This window comes from Rhododendron vialii, chromosome 12a (genome assembly GCF_030253575.1).
Source record: "Rhododendron vialii isolate Sample 1 chromosome 12a, ASM3025357v1".
NCBI lineage: Eukaryota > Viridiplantae > Streptophyta > Magnoliopsida > Ericales > Ericaceae > Rhododendron > Rhododendron vialii.
Window position 1 is genome coordinate 26,827,055 of NC_080568.1, and position 17,382 is coordinate 26,844,436.

The 17,382-nt window shown below is 37.9% G+C and overlaps 2 protein-coding genes, 1 long non-coding RNA gene and 1 pseudogene across 3 annotated transcripts; 3 read left to right on the forward strand and 1 right to left on the reverse strand.

The window, feature by feature from the left end:
• The first annotated feature begins 1,671 nt into the window (after positions 1-1,671).
• Positions 1,672-3,916, forward strand: LOC131309607 (probable inactive poly [ADP-ribose] polymerase SRO2). Its single transcript, XM_058336216.1, has 6 exons — positions 1,672-1,881; positions 2,030-2,484; positions 2,774-3,012; positions 3,173-3,309; positions 3,411-3,506; positions 3,890-3,916. The coding sequence occupies exons 1-6, from the start codon at positions 1,672-1,674 to the stop codon at positions 3,914-3,916; spliced, it is 1,164 nt and encodes a 387-aa protein (XP_058192199.1).
• Positions 3,917-6,098: 2,182 nt separating this feature from the next.
• LOC131309608 (U4/U6 small nuclear ribonucleoprotein Prp31 homolog) lies at positions 6,099-10,291 on the forward strand (annotated as a pseudogene).
• LOC131311907 (uncharacterized) lies at positions 10,225-11,994 on the forward strand. Its single transcript, XM_058339544.1, has 2 exons — positions 10,225-11,097; positions 11,731-11,994. Exons 1-2 carry the CDS (start codon positions 10,902-10,904, stop codon positions 11,988-11,990), a joined length of 456 nt encoding a protein of 151 aa, XP_058195527.1. The 5' UTR covers positions 10,225-10,901; the 3' UTR covers positions 11,991-11,994.
• Positions 11,995-14,704: 2,710 nt separating this feature from the next.
• On the reverse strand, positions 14,705-15,476 carry LOC131311908 (uncharacterized). The gene is made up of 2 exons (XR_009195632.1): positions 15,110-15,476; positions 14,705-14,885 (listed from the first exon to the last, which is right to left on the reverse strand). It is a non-coding gene; the product is annotated as an uncharacterized LOC131311908 (long non-coding RNA).
• Positions 15,477-17,382: the final 1,906 nt, after the last annotated feature.

Consider the following 17,382-nt stretch of genomic DNA (forward strand, 5'->3'; position numbering starts at 1 on the left):
CATGCCCAGTTACAGATGGCCTCACAAAATTGCACAAAAACAATGAAGAGATTTAACTGGGTCCCATATATATTTGTGGATTCACTCACAAGTTTTGAGTTTTTTATGACTTTGTTTTTGGAATTGATTTTCACACTCTTTTGTCTAAGTGCAGTTTATTTTTTGTTTTGTAGTGATGTAAAATTATATAATTAACTTTTTTATGCGTGAAGGAAAAAATGTATGAAAGGTAGTTTTATAATTATAGGTGCAAAATTAAAGTGAGGAGTTTGCCGTATCTTTTTTCTTTTTTTTTTGTTAGTCGATAGAAGATATCATTTTTACATAAGATATGAAATAAAGAGTACAAATTCGGGACACTACATCAATTGTAAGAGTCCACGACACAACCAAGTCCAACCACTCAACACCCACACGCATGTGAAGAGACTTAAACTTCTGACCTCAAGAGTCCTGGCCAACTGAGTTAACCTCAGTTGGTCGAGTTTGTCATATCTATTTGCTTTTTGTTTATTTCAATTCTCGTCTGGGAAAAGCTACCAAGAGATTGTGTAATCCAATAGAGCCATTAATACAATTTCAAATTGCTCAACGCGAATTCATTTTACGAAATTTAGCAAATGCAAATAAATATTTCTCATGTACAGGTGGATATTTGTTTACATTCCCAAGTCTTACCCGCATGGACATTAATAAATTGCTGTCTCGAGTTAGGCACACATATTTTTAAGGGAGATTAACAGATGCGGATAAATATCTTTCCAAATATAGGTGGATTTGGACATTTTTTGGGACATTAAAAGTTAATTTCTCGAGTTGGCATTATCTCTTTGTTTACATCCCCGAGTCTTACCTGCACGAACGTTAAGAAATTGCTATCTCGAGTTAGCCCCACATATTTTTAAGGGAGATTAACAAATGCGGATAAATATCTTTCCAAATACAGGTGGATTTGGACATTTTTTGGGACATTAAAAGTTAATTTCTCGAGTTGGCATTATCTCTTTATTATCACTATCATTTAATGGAACCAAACAAATAATGATTTAATATTATCCACGGAAGGATGATGTGTAATCCTACAGAGCCATTAATACAATTTTCAAATTGTTCAATCCGAATTCATTTTAGGAAATTTATCAATTGCAAATAAATATTTTCTCATGTACAGGTGGATTCGTATATACACCTGAATCTTACTCACACAGACGTTAAGAAATGGTTGTCTTGAGTTAGCCCCACAGATGTTTAAGGGAAATTAACAAATGCGAATAAATATCTTTTCAAATACAGGTGGATTTGTAATACATGATAAAAAGGAATAAGCGTTTAAAGAACATTTGAAGATGTTTCTAGAAACCCTTACTGAAAATAAATGTGATGATTTCTTTGTCGTAGGATTTATATCATGGGGCCCCACATGTCGTATTGCACTAAAAATTACCAAAATACTAGTTTGTATCCTCAAGCCGCAAAAGTATAAATAGCATGTTTTCTTTCGTAGTCTTGGAATTTCACGTTGAAGTGAGAATGTTACGTCGTGAAAGACGATCAAAGCATTGTCATCAATTGTTTTTCTCTTCTTTTTCTTGCATATTGTTTGCGATACTACAGAGCCATTACTTGTGCTGTCATCGTAGAAAGTAGAAAGCTAGATAATAAATCATGACAATGAATTTGAAAATAGATTCATGTAGTGGACCCCAAATAGATGACCCAATGACCATTCTTCTTGCAAAACATGGAACGGTTGGGGTGGAGATTCTGGGGACAAAAGATTCCCGCCAACATTATATATACGAGTTACCCACATTTCCCCATAATTCAATCTTCCATATTCTGCTTTCTGGAATCTGCAAGGATAAACAAAAAGTTTCAAAGGTAAGGCTTTTTTCTCTCTGTTTCATCCTTTTGATTATCTGTCTTTTGTACATCTACTAAGTTCTATTACCTTTACTCCAATTTCAGCTTTTTCATCAACTATCAATGATTTTGATTCTGACTATTGAATTGTTTGGTGGATGAATAGATGGAACATTTTGGTGATCTAGGAGATCAAACCTCCATTACCATCGACAAAAACGAAATTCCACTTTCTGATTCGGAAGATGATTCGTTTTCTTCTCCCATTTTCGAGGAATTTAGGGTTTTCAAAGAAAATGGATTGACTAGAGTACATGAAAGAAGCAAATGTTATGAAATCCTCACTGGATGCGTTGCTCAAGGTATGGGAAACAATGTGGCGGCTGTTCATAAAATCCCATGGTCTAATCCCAATGGGCGCTTAGAAGCCTTCCGCATTTCCTCAATTGAGATGGTGAAGAAATGTGGAGGAAATGGTAACGTAAAACATGCCTGGTATGGGGGATTAAGGGACGAAATATGTGGAATTATATTCCATGGATTCCAAAGATGTCGACAATCGGACAATGGTGAGGATGGCTTTGGGGTACATTTGTATCCACTGGAGTTTGTTATGGATGGGTAAGCATGAAACAACCACTGTTTTTCTTTTTCTTTTGGTAAAAAACAATTACTGTTTTTCATTTTCAGTTGACTACATCTCGAGTTATTGAATTTGGACAAAATCAACTTTTGAATGTTCTTTTTGCCTCTTCCTTCTTCCAGGGCTTGTTTGATTTTAATTGAACAATTTTCTTGTCAGAATATTTAGAGATCAACCAAAAAATACTGACAATTGAAAAAAAAGTACTACAATAATTGTTTGTGTATTTTGCAGGGCTTGATTGTTTTCCTTATGAATACTGTGCAGGTTATTGTCGTCAGTTGAGGATGAATATGGGCTCCAGCATATATTGCTGTGTAACGTAGTATTGGGGAAAATGGAGGAAGTACGTCCTGGTTCGAAACAATTCGAACCAAGCTCTATCGAATTTGATTCCGGAGTTGATAGTCTTTTGAGACCAACAAGGTTCATACTTTGGGAGGCTTACATGAACTCCCGCATCTTTCCCAGCTACGTCGTTAGTTTCAGGGCTTTCAATGGCAGAGGTAAAGGGACAAATTATAGTTTCATCTTCGAATCTATACGACGTTAAGCAGATTTGTTTTGTTGATAAAAAAGACATAAAATTTCATTTGGGCCTTCCTATTGTGTTTTTATGCTTCGTTCATATAGGATTAGTCTGAGACTCTAACGTCATTTGATAAGGTTTCGGAAGGGATCAAACTCCTGTATACAAGCCCAATACACAATGTGTAGGGTTTTCTGTTTTGATTCCCAAGCTGGCAAATGTCTTACCTCCTTCAAAAATGGCGTTGATACGTAAATATCAAAGCATATTCCGTGTAAGTTGGTCTTTTCTTTCCAACTCTTATTTTCTTCTTACTTGTTCACCCTGTATGGAAATTGTAGTATGAGTAAGAACTCCATTGTGCTGTGCTATCAGGAAAAAAAGATCTCACGAGCCCAATTGATCCATAGATTGCGGCAACTAGCTGGAGACGAGTTGTTAAATGATGTGATCAAGTTATATACTAACAAGGTATGTCGTCTCTATTCACATTCTTCTTAGTATTATTTTCTGATGACATATTTATGTTCTGTGCGATTGCATATTCGAGTAATCAATCGTTGTGGTGTTTCTGCAGCAACCTTGAGGAATATCGCCCTCTGAAAGAAGTTAATCCATAGTAACCACAGATTCTCGATTTGCCATTATTCAATAACTTCAGCAGGATCCAGAATAGAGGGAGGAGGAGGAGGATACAACAAGCAGATTTGAGTAATCAATCGAGCTTCAAGATGTGCTGGGAGCCCAAAGCGAAATGTAAAAATGGGACCGTTTATACATTTTTTTTAGCATAGAATATTCTCGATAGAAGCCCTTGTTGGCTGTAGATGTTCTTACTCTGTTACTTCTTGTAGCATTTGGAGACACTTTATGACATGTAAGCCAAAATTTGGTTATATAGAATCCTATTATATACTACTAGTATATTTTTGTTACTTCTACAATAGAGAACCAGAAGAAAACAGTTAATCCCACCCAGCAAAGTTGGTGATATCACAATTCACAACAATAAACACCGGCCGGGAAAATGATTTCTACACTCCCCTTTTAGTCATTAACACTTCCTTTTTTATTTTTATTCACATAAATTTATAATATTGTCCTTGCATGTGTAAAGAAGTGTATTGAATAAAGGGCAAGATAGTAAATTCAAGTGAATAATGAAAAAAATGAGTGTGAATTGTAGAAAGGAGAGTGTGGAAATCAATTCCCATAAACACCTAGAAATAAAATTACAATGGACAAATTAATTAGGCCCAAGCACGGAATTCTTGCTCTTTTTAAAGAAAAATTCGAGCCCGTTACGATAATAAATGCAGTACTAGAAAAGATCTATGACTTGTCCTTTCCATATACAACATCCCTAATTTATCGAATTTATCCTTTCCAGATACTATATCTCGGTGAAAGGAGGAATTTCTGTAATAAATTATTCAAGCGTACATGTCATATCGTAGTATATAACGCTTAAATCAGGTCATAAGAGTGACAAAATGGGCTAAGTGATACTAAATGATGTATTAAGGGGGCAAGTTGTAGGGTTTTGTAGATAAAGAGGTGAAGTGAAAAAGTGTGATAGCTGGACTCATAATAATCGGAATCGTTCACTTTTTGGATCTTGCTGAGTATATCGATCACGCTAAAATCAAATTAATTGGATGTCGTTTGATATAACCGAAAAGGGCCCACAAACAGCCTAAACTGGACCAAACTGGATGAAGAGAGACTAGATGGGATCAGAGTCCAAATAATACTCTCTTTTTTTTTTTTTTGAAAAGATCATACAATTAATACTCTCAAACATACAAACAAAGGTTTTTTTTTGGCTAAATAATCTATTTGGATTTCTATGTTAATATTTTATTTTTTAGATTCCTCTCATCATAACAAAGTAATAATTCACAAAAAATTGATGAAAAACTAACAAATGCAAAAAAAAAAATTGAACAAGGACAAATAATCAAAATAGATTATTTATTAGCCAAAAAAGCCCTAATTTGCTTGGAAGTTGTGGAAAGGAAAGAAAAATGGTAAAAGTGCATGAAGACCCCCTAATATTTAAAAAAAGAGTATGTTTTATGAAATTGAGAAGCATAAGCAAACAATCCCACATCGCAAAGTGTTGGTGATATCATTATTACAACAACAAACACTAAGAAATCAAATTACAATGGACATATTAATCAGGTTGAGGCACGAAAATCTCATTCTCAAGGAGATTAAAGCCCTTTACAGTAATAAATAAACTAGTGCAATACTAGAAAAGATTTGTGACTTGTCCCTTCCTAGATACTCCATAAGCCTAATTAATCGTGCGATTTGTACCTACTCCACACAATTTCAGAAACCTACTCTGCACAATTTCAGAAAAGCTCCTCTGGACTTGATTCTCAAATGGTGTCTCTACAGTGTAGTTTTGAGAATGTATTGTGAGATAATGCATTCTCAAAACTTGGCTCCCAAAACAAGGAAAAACCCCAAAATGCATAATGAGAATATACAATCCAGCTCCCAAACAGGCCCTGATCAATGCTCACAGCTAGCTCCATGGTTTGTTTTTAATGGGAAAGTCTTCAATACACACCCCTTTAAGGTGTGTACCATATGCACCTATTGTGTGGTTCATATTGTGCCACCTCATAAAAAATTACTTGTAGGACCGGTCATTCATAACATTTTATTTCGTATCGTAACTTTTATACTAAAAATTCGTAACTTTTATACTAAAAATTCGTAACTTTTCAACAATATGATTCGTAACTTTTTAGCAATAGATTCGCAACATTTTGGGATTCATAACATTTTGGTGTATTTTAATAAGGGTGCATATGATACACACCCAAATAAGGGGTGTGTATTGTAGCACTTCCCTTGTTTCATAAGCTAGCATTGGCTATTACTATTATTACTGCTGTGACTTTTGTGATGGTTACCCATGGCAGCATCTCTTGCTCAAAAACTCTAACCTGATTCAGGGTAGTGACGACGTAGCCCAACCCATGCCCAGTTACCGATATAATATGCCTCGCAAAATTGCATAAAAACAATTAAGAGCGTTTTTCAATGGCAAATGGTATGCATAATCGTGAATGATTAATGTCATTTTCGCCATTTGTCGGGGGCGGCAACCACTGAGGAAGAGAGAGTAAGAGTAGGAAAAAAGAAAATCACAGCACATCCGTTTGATTCGCCAATGAATTTTGCAGCGACATAATTTGAATGTTTACCAAGGAAATTGGAGTCAATTTGGGTGTTTGGCGGTGAAATTGCAGCTGCATTATTGTTCTTGTTGTGGTGCAGTGGTGGATAATGGATTACTCTCATTCTCTCACACTACACCCTCTCCCACGGCCTTTGGTCTAGAAGTAGAGGGGGCCTTCGGTCCCAATACAGCAGGATCCGAGAATCCTGTAGTGCACATTCAGATCGTCCGTCTCGACAATAAATGATTCGGGATTTAAAATAAAACTCTTCGGGGAAGAGTTTTATTAAAATTTGGACTGTTAAAAATACTCCGGTTCAAATGTGCACTACAGGATCCCCAGATTCATTACGGCGACACCGCAAATCCCCCAAAACCTCCTCCTCTAATCTATCCCTTTTTTTTTCCTTTTTGTTTCTATATCCAAATTATCTAAAAAAAGAGCGTAAGTTAGATGTATAAAGTATAAACCAACCACCAAAAAACAAAGACCAACATTTGGCTCCAATACAATTTGAGCCAAGTTGTCATGCATCTACAACACATAATTTTGCACTTGTACACAATGACCCGGAAGATAACAAAAATAATAGAACAATAACCAAAAACAAATACTGATTTCTAATATATAAGCAAAAAAAGCATATCCATCCATTACATATCATTTCACCTACAATTGACGACGTCGATTTTTCATATCCTGGAATCGATTCATGATAGATTCATTTGAAATGCTATCAAAAATCTCTCTCTCAATATAGCCAATCAAACCCGTGAAAGTAAAAATAAAAATATAGCCAATCAAAAAACTATCATCCGGTTATGAAGTCGATTCTTCACAATCTTCAAAGCAGAAAAAGCCCTCTCTACTGTAGCAGTCGAAACAGGTAATACTAAGGCCAATGTCAATAGTTTGTATACCAATGGATCCCTATATCTCTTCGGGTCTCGACCATCTTTTGAGCAAGATCACCAATTCCTTTTAAATTTGAAAACTTGAAACTAGAGCGCACGTCAATGTAGAGAGAAAAAATATTTAGAGAGATTGAGTATTTGTGGTTGAAATCCACTTTGTACAAAAGAAAAATGAGATCTAAGACTGGTGACTCTGATCCCAGTACAATTCTAGTTCGTCGGCGTGGTGGGGGGGGCGGGGAGGGTTGAAAGTGGAAAGGGCAACACTTTAATTTGGTTGAGGTATAAAGGCAAAATGTTTGAAGGAAATATCCTGGGGGCAAATTTACAGAAATACCCCCAAAACTATATTACTCCCAACATAAATTTTGCATTGAGTGGGGTCAGTGGACCCCCTCGCCTATGTGTAAGTCCGCCCCTGGATGCATATATTTTTACATCTATCCACATGAAAACTTATTTATTTGCTCCACACATCTTTACATTATCACGAACAAAGGTTTTCTACAAATAACAAATGGAGTGAAATCTACAGATATATGTATGTACGTCTAAAATTCATATGAGTAAAGAGAGAAATTATTTGCTTTTCGGACAAAAAAAAGTTTGTGATTGTTGCCAAAATGCTAAATGGACGGAGGGAGTAATAAATAAAAAATAAGATTAGTTATAAAATTAAAGTAAGTAGAGAACAACAGAACACACGATATATAGTGAAGCCTGACGCCTAATGGATTCGACAACTAACGATGGACAAAATTGAGATGGGATGTAAACCACATGATCAATGATGACACAATTAATACCATAGGAACGAAATTGAGATTTCATGCAAACCGGTGGGACCATTCCCAAAATTTTCCCTAATGGTTTAGGAGAAAGAAAAGAATCCGGGTGGTATTAGGAAAACGTTTTACTATTTACAATTCTATTTTATTACGGAGTAGTACTACCTATACATATGAGGTTAGGCGAGAGAAGGGTTTGCACTTGGAACAGAGAGAGAGATGGACCAGCGATCTTAACAACAGAGAGAGAAGAGAGGGAAGAGAAGAGAAGAGAGATCCAAACACCACCACCATCACTACCACCACCGTAGAGAGAGAGAGAGAGAGAGAGAGAGAGAGAGAGAAGTGATGGTCAAAGAAGACAGAAGACGGAGGCGCAGCCTCCAGGCAGCGATGCAGCCGCTGCGATCATCTTTATGCTGCGATGAGGGCGATGATGGGTGAGCTGATCGATTTTGCTATGATCTGGAAAACTTGGAAGAAGAAGACGACATTGATCTGGATAATGTTAATTACGATGATTCGGACACAGTCTCTAAATTGCTGGAAACACAGCGCTACCTCGATATCATGCAGAAAGTTGAAGATGCTCTTGAGAAAAAGGGATCTGATATGTCGAATAGCAGTAGTGGCATAGTTCTACAAGACTACCAGTTAATAGTTGACTGCACAGCATTGACAGTTGACATTGAGAATGAGATTTCTATCGTCCATAATTCTATCCGAGACAACTACCGGTCGAAATTCCCTGAGCTTCAATCACTTGTTTATCACCCTATCGATTATGCTTGACTGGTTAAAAAGATCGGCAATGAAACGGACCTGACCCTAGTCGACTTGGATGGTTTACTACCCTCCGCCACTATCATGGTGGTTTCCATCACGGCTTCAACCACTAGAGGTAAACGACTTCCGGAGCAAGTCCTTCAAAACACCATTGACGCGTGCGACCGTTCTCTTGCTCTTGATTCGTCAAGGAAAAAGGTGCTTGATTTTCTGGAGACTAGAATGGGACATATTTCACCGAATCTTTCTGCTCTTGTCGGAAGCGCAGTTGCGGCCAAACTTACGGTGACTGCTGGTGGTTTGTCAGCATTGGCTAACCTGCCTTCTTGCACTGTCCGGCTACTCGGTGCTAAGAAAACAAACTTAGCAGGTTTTTCTACCGCGACAACATCTCAGTTTCGTGTGGGCTATATTGAAGAAACAGACATTTTTCGGAGTACATCCCCTTCTCTAAGGATGCGCGCCTGCCGGTTACTGGCTGGAAAATCAATACTCGCGGCACGCATAGATTCCGTTAGAGGACATCCAACTGGTAATATAGGGATTAGGGAGAGCCCTTCGCGATATGATCCATGAAACAATTGAAAAGTGGCAAGAGCCACCACCGGCAAAGCGTCCTAAACCGCTTTTGGTTCCTGATTGTAAGCCCAAGAAGAGGAGGGGTGGGCGGCGGTTGAGGAGGACGAAGCAAAGGTACGCTATTACGGACACGAGGAAGATGGCCAATAGGATTCAGTTTGGAGTAGCTGAAGAAACTTATTTTGGTGACGGAATAGGAGAAGGATACGGTATGCTCGGTCAGGCTGGGAATGGAAGATTGCGTGTACCAGTTTGCTCTAAGAAGTAGGTTTACTTTTTGCAACTCTTTGTAGTTTTTTTAGTAGTAGTTGATCTTTGATTTCCAGTAGTTATTTAAAAGTTCTCAAATAGCATTCCTTGAAATTTCTAAGGCGTGAAGTCTTGGTAAGATAAAGTGTATACAAAGGGAAGTGACAATGCTTTTCGAGTAGAGTTTTATGCATAAAGAAAAGACCTCAAGTTTTAATTAAATTCTACTACTAGTGTTGTTTATACAAGTCACAAGAAACCAAATTCTGGTCCCATGTACCAGAACGATCCCTGTTCCTGATGGCATAGAGACTGATTAATTATTGTTCGCGCCTAGTTTATGTAGAGTTTCTGTGCTATTTTTGCAATGTAGGTTTAATATCGTTTTGGAAACACGACAGTTGGGCCTCCGCATCCATATTTGGAAGTTCAATGTACAGCGTGTAACAGTGAGGGAAATGAAAATTTTCTTCTACTTTGTGACCTTTGTGACGCCGCATCCCATACTTTCTGTGTGCGTCTGGGAGCCACTGTCCCAGAAGGTGATTGGTTTTGCAATGACTGCACTGTTTCTAAAGCTGAACATGATAAGAGTGACACCCCATTGTGTTTTAGAAGCTTGGGTGAAAGACCGTTGGTGGAAGAGCATGATTCTATTCTTGCTATTTGCCGAAATGTGCAAGGTCGTATACATGAGTTACGTGAAAGTTGGAATGCTTTTCGTAACGGATCCTTGAAAATCCAAATCATCTGATCGAGCTGACGATACAAAGCTGAGAAATGTGGAAGGTGGTGCCACATCTTCGGGCAGATCAAACCAGCCGCATTGTTCTGGTAATAATGTATCTGAAAGAGGGGCTTGATGATGTAGTCAAAGCATGGAAAATGTTGGATGCAGCCAAGTCAATGGAACAGGTTCATGGGAAAACCAGCATTGTTCTTAAGTCCTCGAAAGATAATTTAAGCAAAGTAAAATTACCCCAGTCGGAAAAGCTAAACCAAGTTCTAGCCTTCTGGTATGAAGTAGCAAACCTCTTCGGGCCAAGGATCTTGTGAAAAATAGATCACGAAAGCATAACTGATGCTATTCTTCTGTACAAGGAACGGTTTGTCGTAAACCTCAGATAGATGTAGAGGCACAGTATTATTACTCTGAAGAGGATTTTGAAATTCAACGAGATTTCTCCAATCTCTCAATCACCGGGAGACCATATCCACGTGTCAGTTCTAGATAATGTTTGCCATGGAAATGTAGGGAAGCCAGCAGAAGGAAGATTATGCGCACAACCAGCGGATGGTTTACATGAGCTTGACGGATCTGTTTGATTGGTTTCTCCAGCTGGGCCAATGACTTCAGGTTCTAACTCAACTTCTGCCAAACTGGAAGTGTCTTCGTCCTCCTATATGGGACTTCCAAATGAAAAGGCTAGAATGGAAAAAAGTTGTGCTGGAAGCAAGTCTATACAAGAAGATGATGCCAAGAGTGCGATTCAGTCTCTTGTCAAGCTCAATCTGAAGCTTCTGACCAGAGATACACCAATAGGTATGGATATTTTTTTTGAACTTAGGGTCCTTTTGTTTGACTGGATCATGCACAAATAGTTAAAGAACGTTTTTTCCGGAATTCAATCTCATCAGATTAACAATGATGGGGTTAGCAATTCCGTTTTCTAGTGGTACTATATCCCATGTTTTTGTGGGATTTTGTAGCCAACGGATATCTAATCTGCACCTAGCGAACAACGATCTGTCCCCATATGGAGGTCGGAACGCTAAGGCAATCATTGAGTAAATTGAATCTTCTTTGAGTTAGTTAGAATATGTGATCCCCGTGGATTTATAGCTCAATTCGATGCTGCGGGCCAAAAAAAAAAAGGGCCCTTAGTACTTCTGTGCTTTTCTCTTTGTGCATCTTTTCAGTAACTCGATTGTTCTTAGACTGTTGGGAAATGTGGTACGAACTGTTGGGGTCGTTTCCTTGTGGGACTGCACATCCCAGCTTGAAGGTAAAAATCAGATGTTGGAAGTCAATTGAGGGGATTGTTGAATAAACTAAAAGGAAAATCTACAATTTTAAAAAGCTTCTATAGGGTTGAATAGAAATTCCATTGACCATTTGTGAAATTTTACTCTATATAAAGTGGAGAAGACAAGTAGAATGTCTACAGTAGTGCAGGAGTGGATGCATTTAAGGGAATGGCAAGACTTTCTACTCACTCCTTCTTAGCCGCATGTGGTTTAGAATGGCCAAAACCTGGTGTTCGTTCCTTTCCGAGCTCTGTATGTTGCCATGGTAATCAAGTTGAAGTTCAACAACTCCGTAGAATGTCCACAGTAATGCCTAGCTCTTGCAGAGAATGTTTTTATGTCTTTGTCAAGGATGTCGTTAACGTGGTTATGATTGAGAAAATAGGCCATGTCAAAACGCCGCATTGAGGCGGTTATGCGCTCAACACCCCCCCCCCCCCCCCATAGGAATGGAATTCCATTTTAGTGTTTAGGTTACCTTTACTACTATCATTCTTGGAACTAGTATTTATTTTGGTGTTTCGAGTTGTGGTGGGGAAGAGACCATCTTACGCCAAACGGCCCAAACTGCATACTGTTCATAGCTCCATAGAAATGGTTTTTTTTTTTGATCCGCACATGATCAGTGTCGAGTAATCTAACGCCAAATTGAGTAATTTAATTGTCTGTTTCGTAATTTGTTTGAACTCTGTTTTTATTCTGCGTAGAGTGCGTATATTAAACTACTACTAACAAGCATTCTGCCCAGGCACAAGGCCCAAGAGGCTTGAGAGCATTCCAAGAATCTTAAATTTTAGGGGCACTTCAATATTTTTAGGGAAAATGACGGTCAATGACGTGTTTTGATAATTAATACCTGTCAAGGACATTTTCAGCATTAACAAATGTTCTTAGCATATTCTTGGTGGGTATTAATTATCAAAACACGTTCTGAGCCGTCATTTTCTCATATTTGGGGTTCTTCCCGGCCGGTCCATGGGAGTGGATTTCTTCCCTTCAAGTCCTAGCGCACAAATAAAAAAGAATGCATAACTGACTAGGTCCTGGCCATATATTTTTTTTCCAAGAATACCCTTTCATTTCTCTCTATCCTCTCTCTTCTCTTTTTTCCTCCCTTTTTTGTTTTTTGTTTTTTGTTTTTAAATTTATATATTTAACTCCTTAAAAACACTGCTAATTTTGTAATTGTTAATTAGCAACATTTTCAATCCTATAACCATGGAGTCCTAATTTTTAACTGTTAATTAGCTATGTTTTTAGCCCTTAACTCTAATTTTTAACTTTTAATTAGCTGTATTTTTATTCCATAATCCTAAATTTTAACTGTTAATGACCAGTGTTTTCAATCCCCAAACCCTAAACGTTGATTTTTTTACTGTTAACATGCTCAATTTACAAAAACCACATGCTCCATACACAAAACACAGATCTGAACCAAAAACTCAATACTCCATACACCAAAAACAAAACTAACAATACAAAAAAACCTACATATTACACAGACTTCCAGATCTGAACCAAAACAAAAAATAAACAGATCTAAATCGGTTCTTCGCCATTAAAACTCGAAATTAACCATAACAAACTCATCGCGACGAACATGAGATCCGACGGAGATAGTGTTACGCCCTCGATTTTCAACATAAATAAATTAACCATTTCGATAAAAGACTATCGCATAAGATAAATAATACCCAAAAGCGTTCCCACCTATTTAATTTTACAAAGTAGGTCCCAAAGTTTAAATATACACAACATTGGCACTCCAGTCCAAATTAAGCTTTAAGTAAATGTACAGACAAGTTCTTAGGTTACAAACCCATCTTAAATGAATGTCATTACAAGGATGATTAAGTAACTAAATGGAGTTAGCTTTCAAAATTCTTCACATCCCAACACATGAAGCATGCATGCTGTTGTCTGGTATTTGAACCTGAAAAGAATGATAGATTGAGCTACACTAGCCCAGTAGGAAAATCTTTACCAATTCTATATACAAATATGGAGATAAGTGCAAGAGAAGTAGACAAGTTGAATAGCTCAATCGGTGGATAGCAATCAACACTTAGGTATGCCAACATTCGCTACGATAGTTCTAAGACATGCTATTAGCACAACCAGCCATAAGATTCACAAGACATCAATAACTCTAACAATCTCGACACGACTCACTATCACCAATCTCCACCGTCTGTATTTTCACCCCTTGCTTTATAGTATAACACCATGAGGATTACCCTATTGCCACCCCTTGCGTTACAAAGAACCTTAACAACTTGGATCACCGTATTACCACCCCCTTGTGTTACGAGACCCAAATGAGTCTTCGTATTACCACCCCTTGCGTTATGAGACTCCCTATCCCAACTTTTGACCCCTAACAACTATTTCCTTTCTTAATACGTTAACGAAGACTTTCTTATGATCACGTTCATTCATAAATCATCGTACGTTATGCCAACAATGCTAACATTATGCCATAAGTACTCTCAAGTAGTCAATCAATCATTAAGATGCATTTCGACATGGTTTTAACCTAGTAATTCTTTACACGTTCCTTATTAACAGAAGGCTAACAGATCAATGATAACATCGATTTATCAAGGGAAGTCAATTGAACTTGTTTGAGCTAGGTTAGTAGGTGTCAAAAAGGTACTAGAAGTGTCCGGGGTTCAAAACAGTCGAATTGGAGCAACATGGGCAAAACTGCCCAGAAAGCCAAGGAGTATCGATACAAAAATAATTGTATCGAAACGGGAAAGTTTGGAGTATCGATACAAAAATAATTATATTGATACAGGAACACTACAACAGATTTTAAAGCTACTGGAATGCAGATTCCTTCAGCGTATCGATACACCAACACTTGTATCGATACGGGGACAATACGAGCATCGATTTTGTGCAGAAAACTCAAGGGCAAGCATAACACAATAACCAACGATTTAAAGCACGATCTCCACACCTAATCTGTCACGCCCCGCCCCGCAAACGACACCCAAAGTGGGCCCGAGTCGGCGCGGCCACGTGGCGTTCTACACAAAAGACCACACCACACTCTACAACCAATCAGAATACAACTTAGCGGAAGACTTCTCACATAAAATACAACCAAGTCAATGCCAAAAACTCGACTCACAAGTCATAATAAATATCCCTCTCTTCAATTAGTTACAAAACATGTAGGTTAACTTCTAGACGAATCAGCTACACAACAATCTAACCAAAGACATCACCCGACACGAGTCTTAGCACTCTCCAAGGCATTGACCAATAGTGGACCCACTCTAAGCCACCTGCTACCTGGCAGTCCAAAAAGAAAAGCCAGAGTGTGTGAGATATAGAAATGCTCAATAAAATATCACAATACCCATAAGAATATCAACAGGAATATTCACCACCAACATAACTGCAATACCCGCATGTGTATATTAGTTATAACCACCACATCTGCCAAACATAGCAATATTATCCAATAACAACCACGTAACAATAACTGAATTAACGACAGCATGAACGTAAATCACACAAGCATGCAGTGACACGTCTGCCACATTCCCATGTACCCAAGGCATTGTGTCCCGCAAACCATGCTCCCAACCTCCGTTAATTAGACGGAATGGCATACGACATGGCGTGACTCACTCCACAATCCTTTCGCGGGTACAATCAACATACAACAAGCATGCATACCATTGGCTAAAATAACATATAGCATGATATACAATTTCGACCATATATATCCATATCAATAGCTAAACCTCGATTAGCATGATATCTTGATATACAATCACCTCCACCGCATTATCCATATAACGATAATCATATCGAAAGTTAAAATACCATTAGCAAGATATATACATACCACCATAGCAATATCTTATTGAGAAGAACCATATCAGACACACTCACCTTCGATTCGACTGGAGTATGCCAAACTTACGGTTTCGACACCTCCCACTTGACCAACTCGCTACCTAATCACAAGCTAACCATATTAGCATACGACTCCATTGAAATGCTCAAACAAATATATGATAACACCTCATAACATTTTACCAAGCTAACACATGCCAAAAAGTTAACCAAGTCACCAAACATCCCTAAGGCATTCAAACGAATGTTTAATATCGAGTTGTAGAGCTAACTAGGTATTAAACAATACCCAACAAATACAAACATGTCCATCTCAAAGACCTATATGTGTACCAAAGCATACATAAAGTTAGAGTAGCACTTAATCTCCAAAATCTATATGGAAACTTATAACCATTTCACCATATTTTGACCATAACTTCTTTTAGGATTAGAATTGGATTTTGAAACCTCCACCATTAGAGAGTACATTTTGAGTACATCAATTTCGATATATAATTTGCCCAAAAAGGAGTTCGGATGAAAAAGATATGATCGTCCGAAGTTCCACAACAATTGCTGAAAAGTTACCAGAGAGGTACGGGTACCACAAAAACTCAGTACGGGTACCCACCCAAAATCGACCAAAATGTTTCAATTCTGATCTGCCGGTACAGGTACCACCAAAAAGTGGTACGGGTACCGACTGGGTTTTCAGCGAAAATTCAGCTTGTTCATCCTCCGATTCCCAACATTTTCTCAACTTAAATTTCATCTAAAACTCACCAAAACTTCACAAAATCATGCTCAAACTCATACATAACAAAGAGCTACTCAAGAACATCAAAACCCACGAATCCAATCAAGTTCTAAACACCAAATTCAAGGGATTTAAGACTAGGTTCTTAATTTCTCCAAGAACTCCAACCCACATCCAAATTAACCCAAGCCCATCTATTCTAGGCACGATTTCAACCCCCAAACATATGAACTCAACAAATTAAATATGAAATCAAACACAAGAAAACATGAATTACCATGTTAGGACTTCAATTCTAAGAAAGAATGATCATCCACAAGCAAATCCCCTTCTCTTCTCTTCTTCTTTTCTTCTCTTCTTCTCCTTCTCCTCTTCTTTCTCCCAGCGTCTCTCTCTCTCTCTCTCTCTCCACGAAAAATATCAGGGAAAGGGGGAGGAATGAGATATTTAAGAAATATCTCCTTTTAAAAAATTATGTGGTGTAACCACACCACCCATCCACTTATGCAACCGACCAATAGCATTTAGTTAAATTCCCATCAAATAATAATTAACCTTGTAAACACATAATTCAATTAAAATATGAGTTTAAAATATTAAATATTCGGGACGGGTATTACAACTCTCCCCCCCTTAGAAAATTTCGTCCCCGAAATTAGAACCAACCACCCCACACCAACGACAACCACAACTATTAGATTATTCAAGCAACCTTGCCACATGACTAAACCTAGCAACAACACCACCAGGAATGAATAAACCGCTGAACTACACAACCTCACAACATCTTGATATATACAGCACACGAAACCATAAATTAGCTACTCGTTCAAATACACCATCGTGCAATCCACTTTCATTCACCTTCACCTCCTAGCCAAAACTCTCCTTTTTCCTAATCATGCCTTTAAGCAAACAAAACATATAGAAAATTACATCATTATGATTCTCATTTTAAAACTTCCTTATTTCACATCAACTCGCGACGAATCCAATTAAAAGAGTCTTGCAAATACTAACTCAATACCAATTCGGCCTCTCAAATAGGACTCATAACCCTCAACTTACATCACGGCACCCAACACACCTACATGCTAAAACCACTTTCATCATTTCACACAATTCCACCGTAGGAAATTTATAAGCTTATCCTTTAATAGGGTAAATTCCAACCAAAACTCCCAA

Coding starts and splice junctions, on each gene's coding strand:
- LOC131309607 (XM_058336216.1), top strand. CDS start 1,672: ATGAATTTGAAAATAGATTCATGTAGTGGACCCCAAATAGATGACCCA. Junction 3,013..3,172: donor CAGGGCTTTCAATGGCAGAG/GTAAAGGGACAA, acceptor TCATTTGATAAG/GTTTCGGAAGGGATCAAACT. Junction 3,507..3,889: donor TCAAGTTATATACTAACAAG/GTATGTCGTCTC, acceptor TACTTCTTGTAG/CATTTGGAGACACTTTATGA.
- LOC131311907 (XM_058339544.1), top strand. CDS start 10,902: ATGACTTCAGGTTCTAACTCAACTTCTGCCAAACTGGAAGTGTCTTCG. Junction 11,098..11,730: donor GACCAGAGATACACCAATAG/GTATGGATATTT, acceptor ACAGTAGTGCAG/GAGTGGATGCATTTAAGGGA.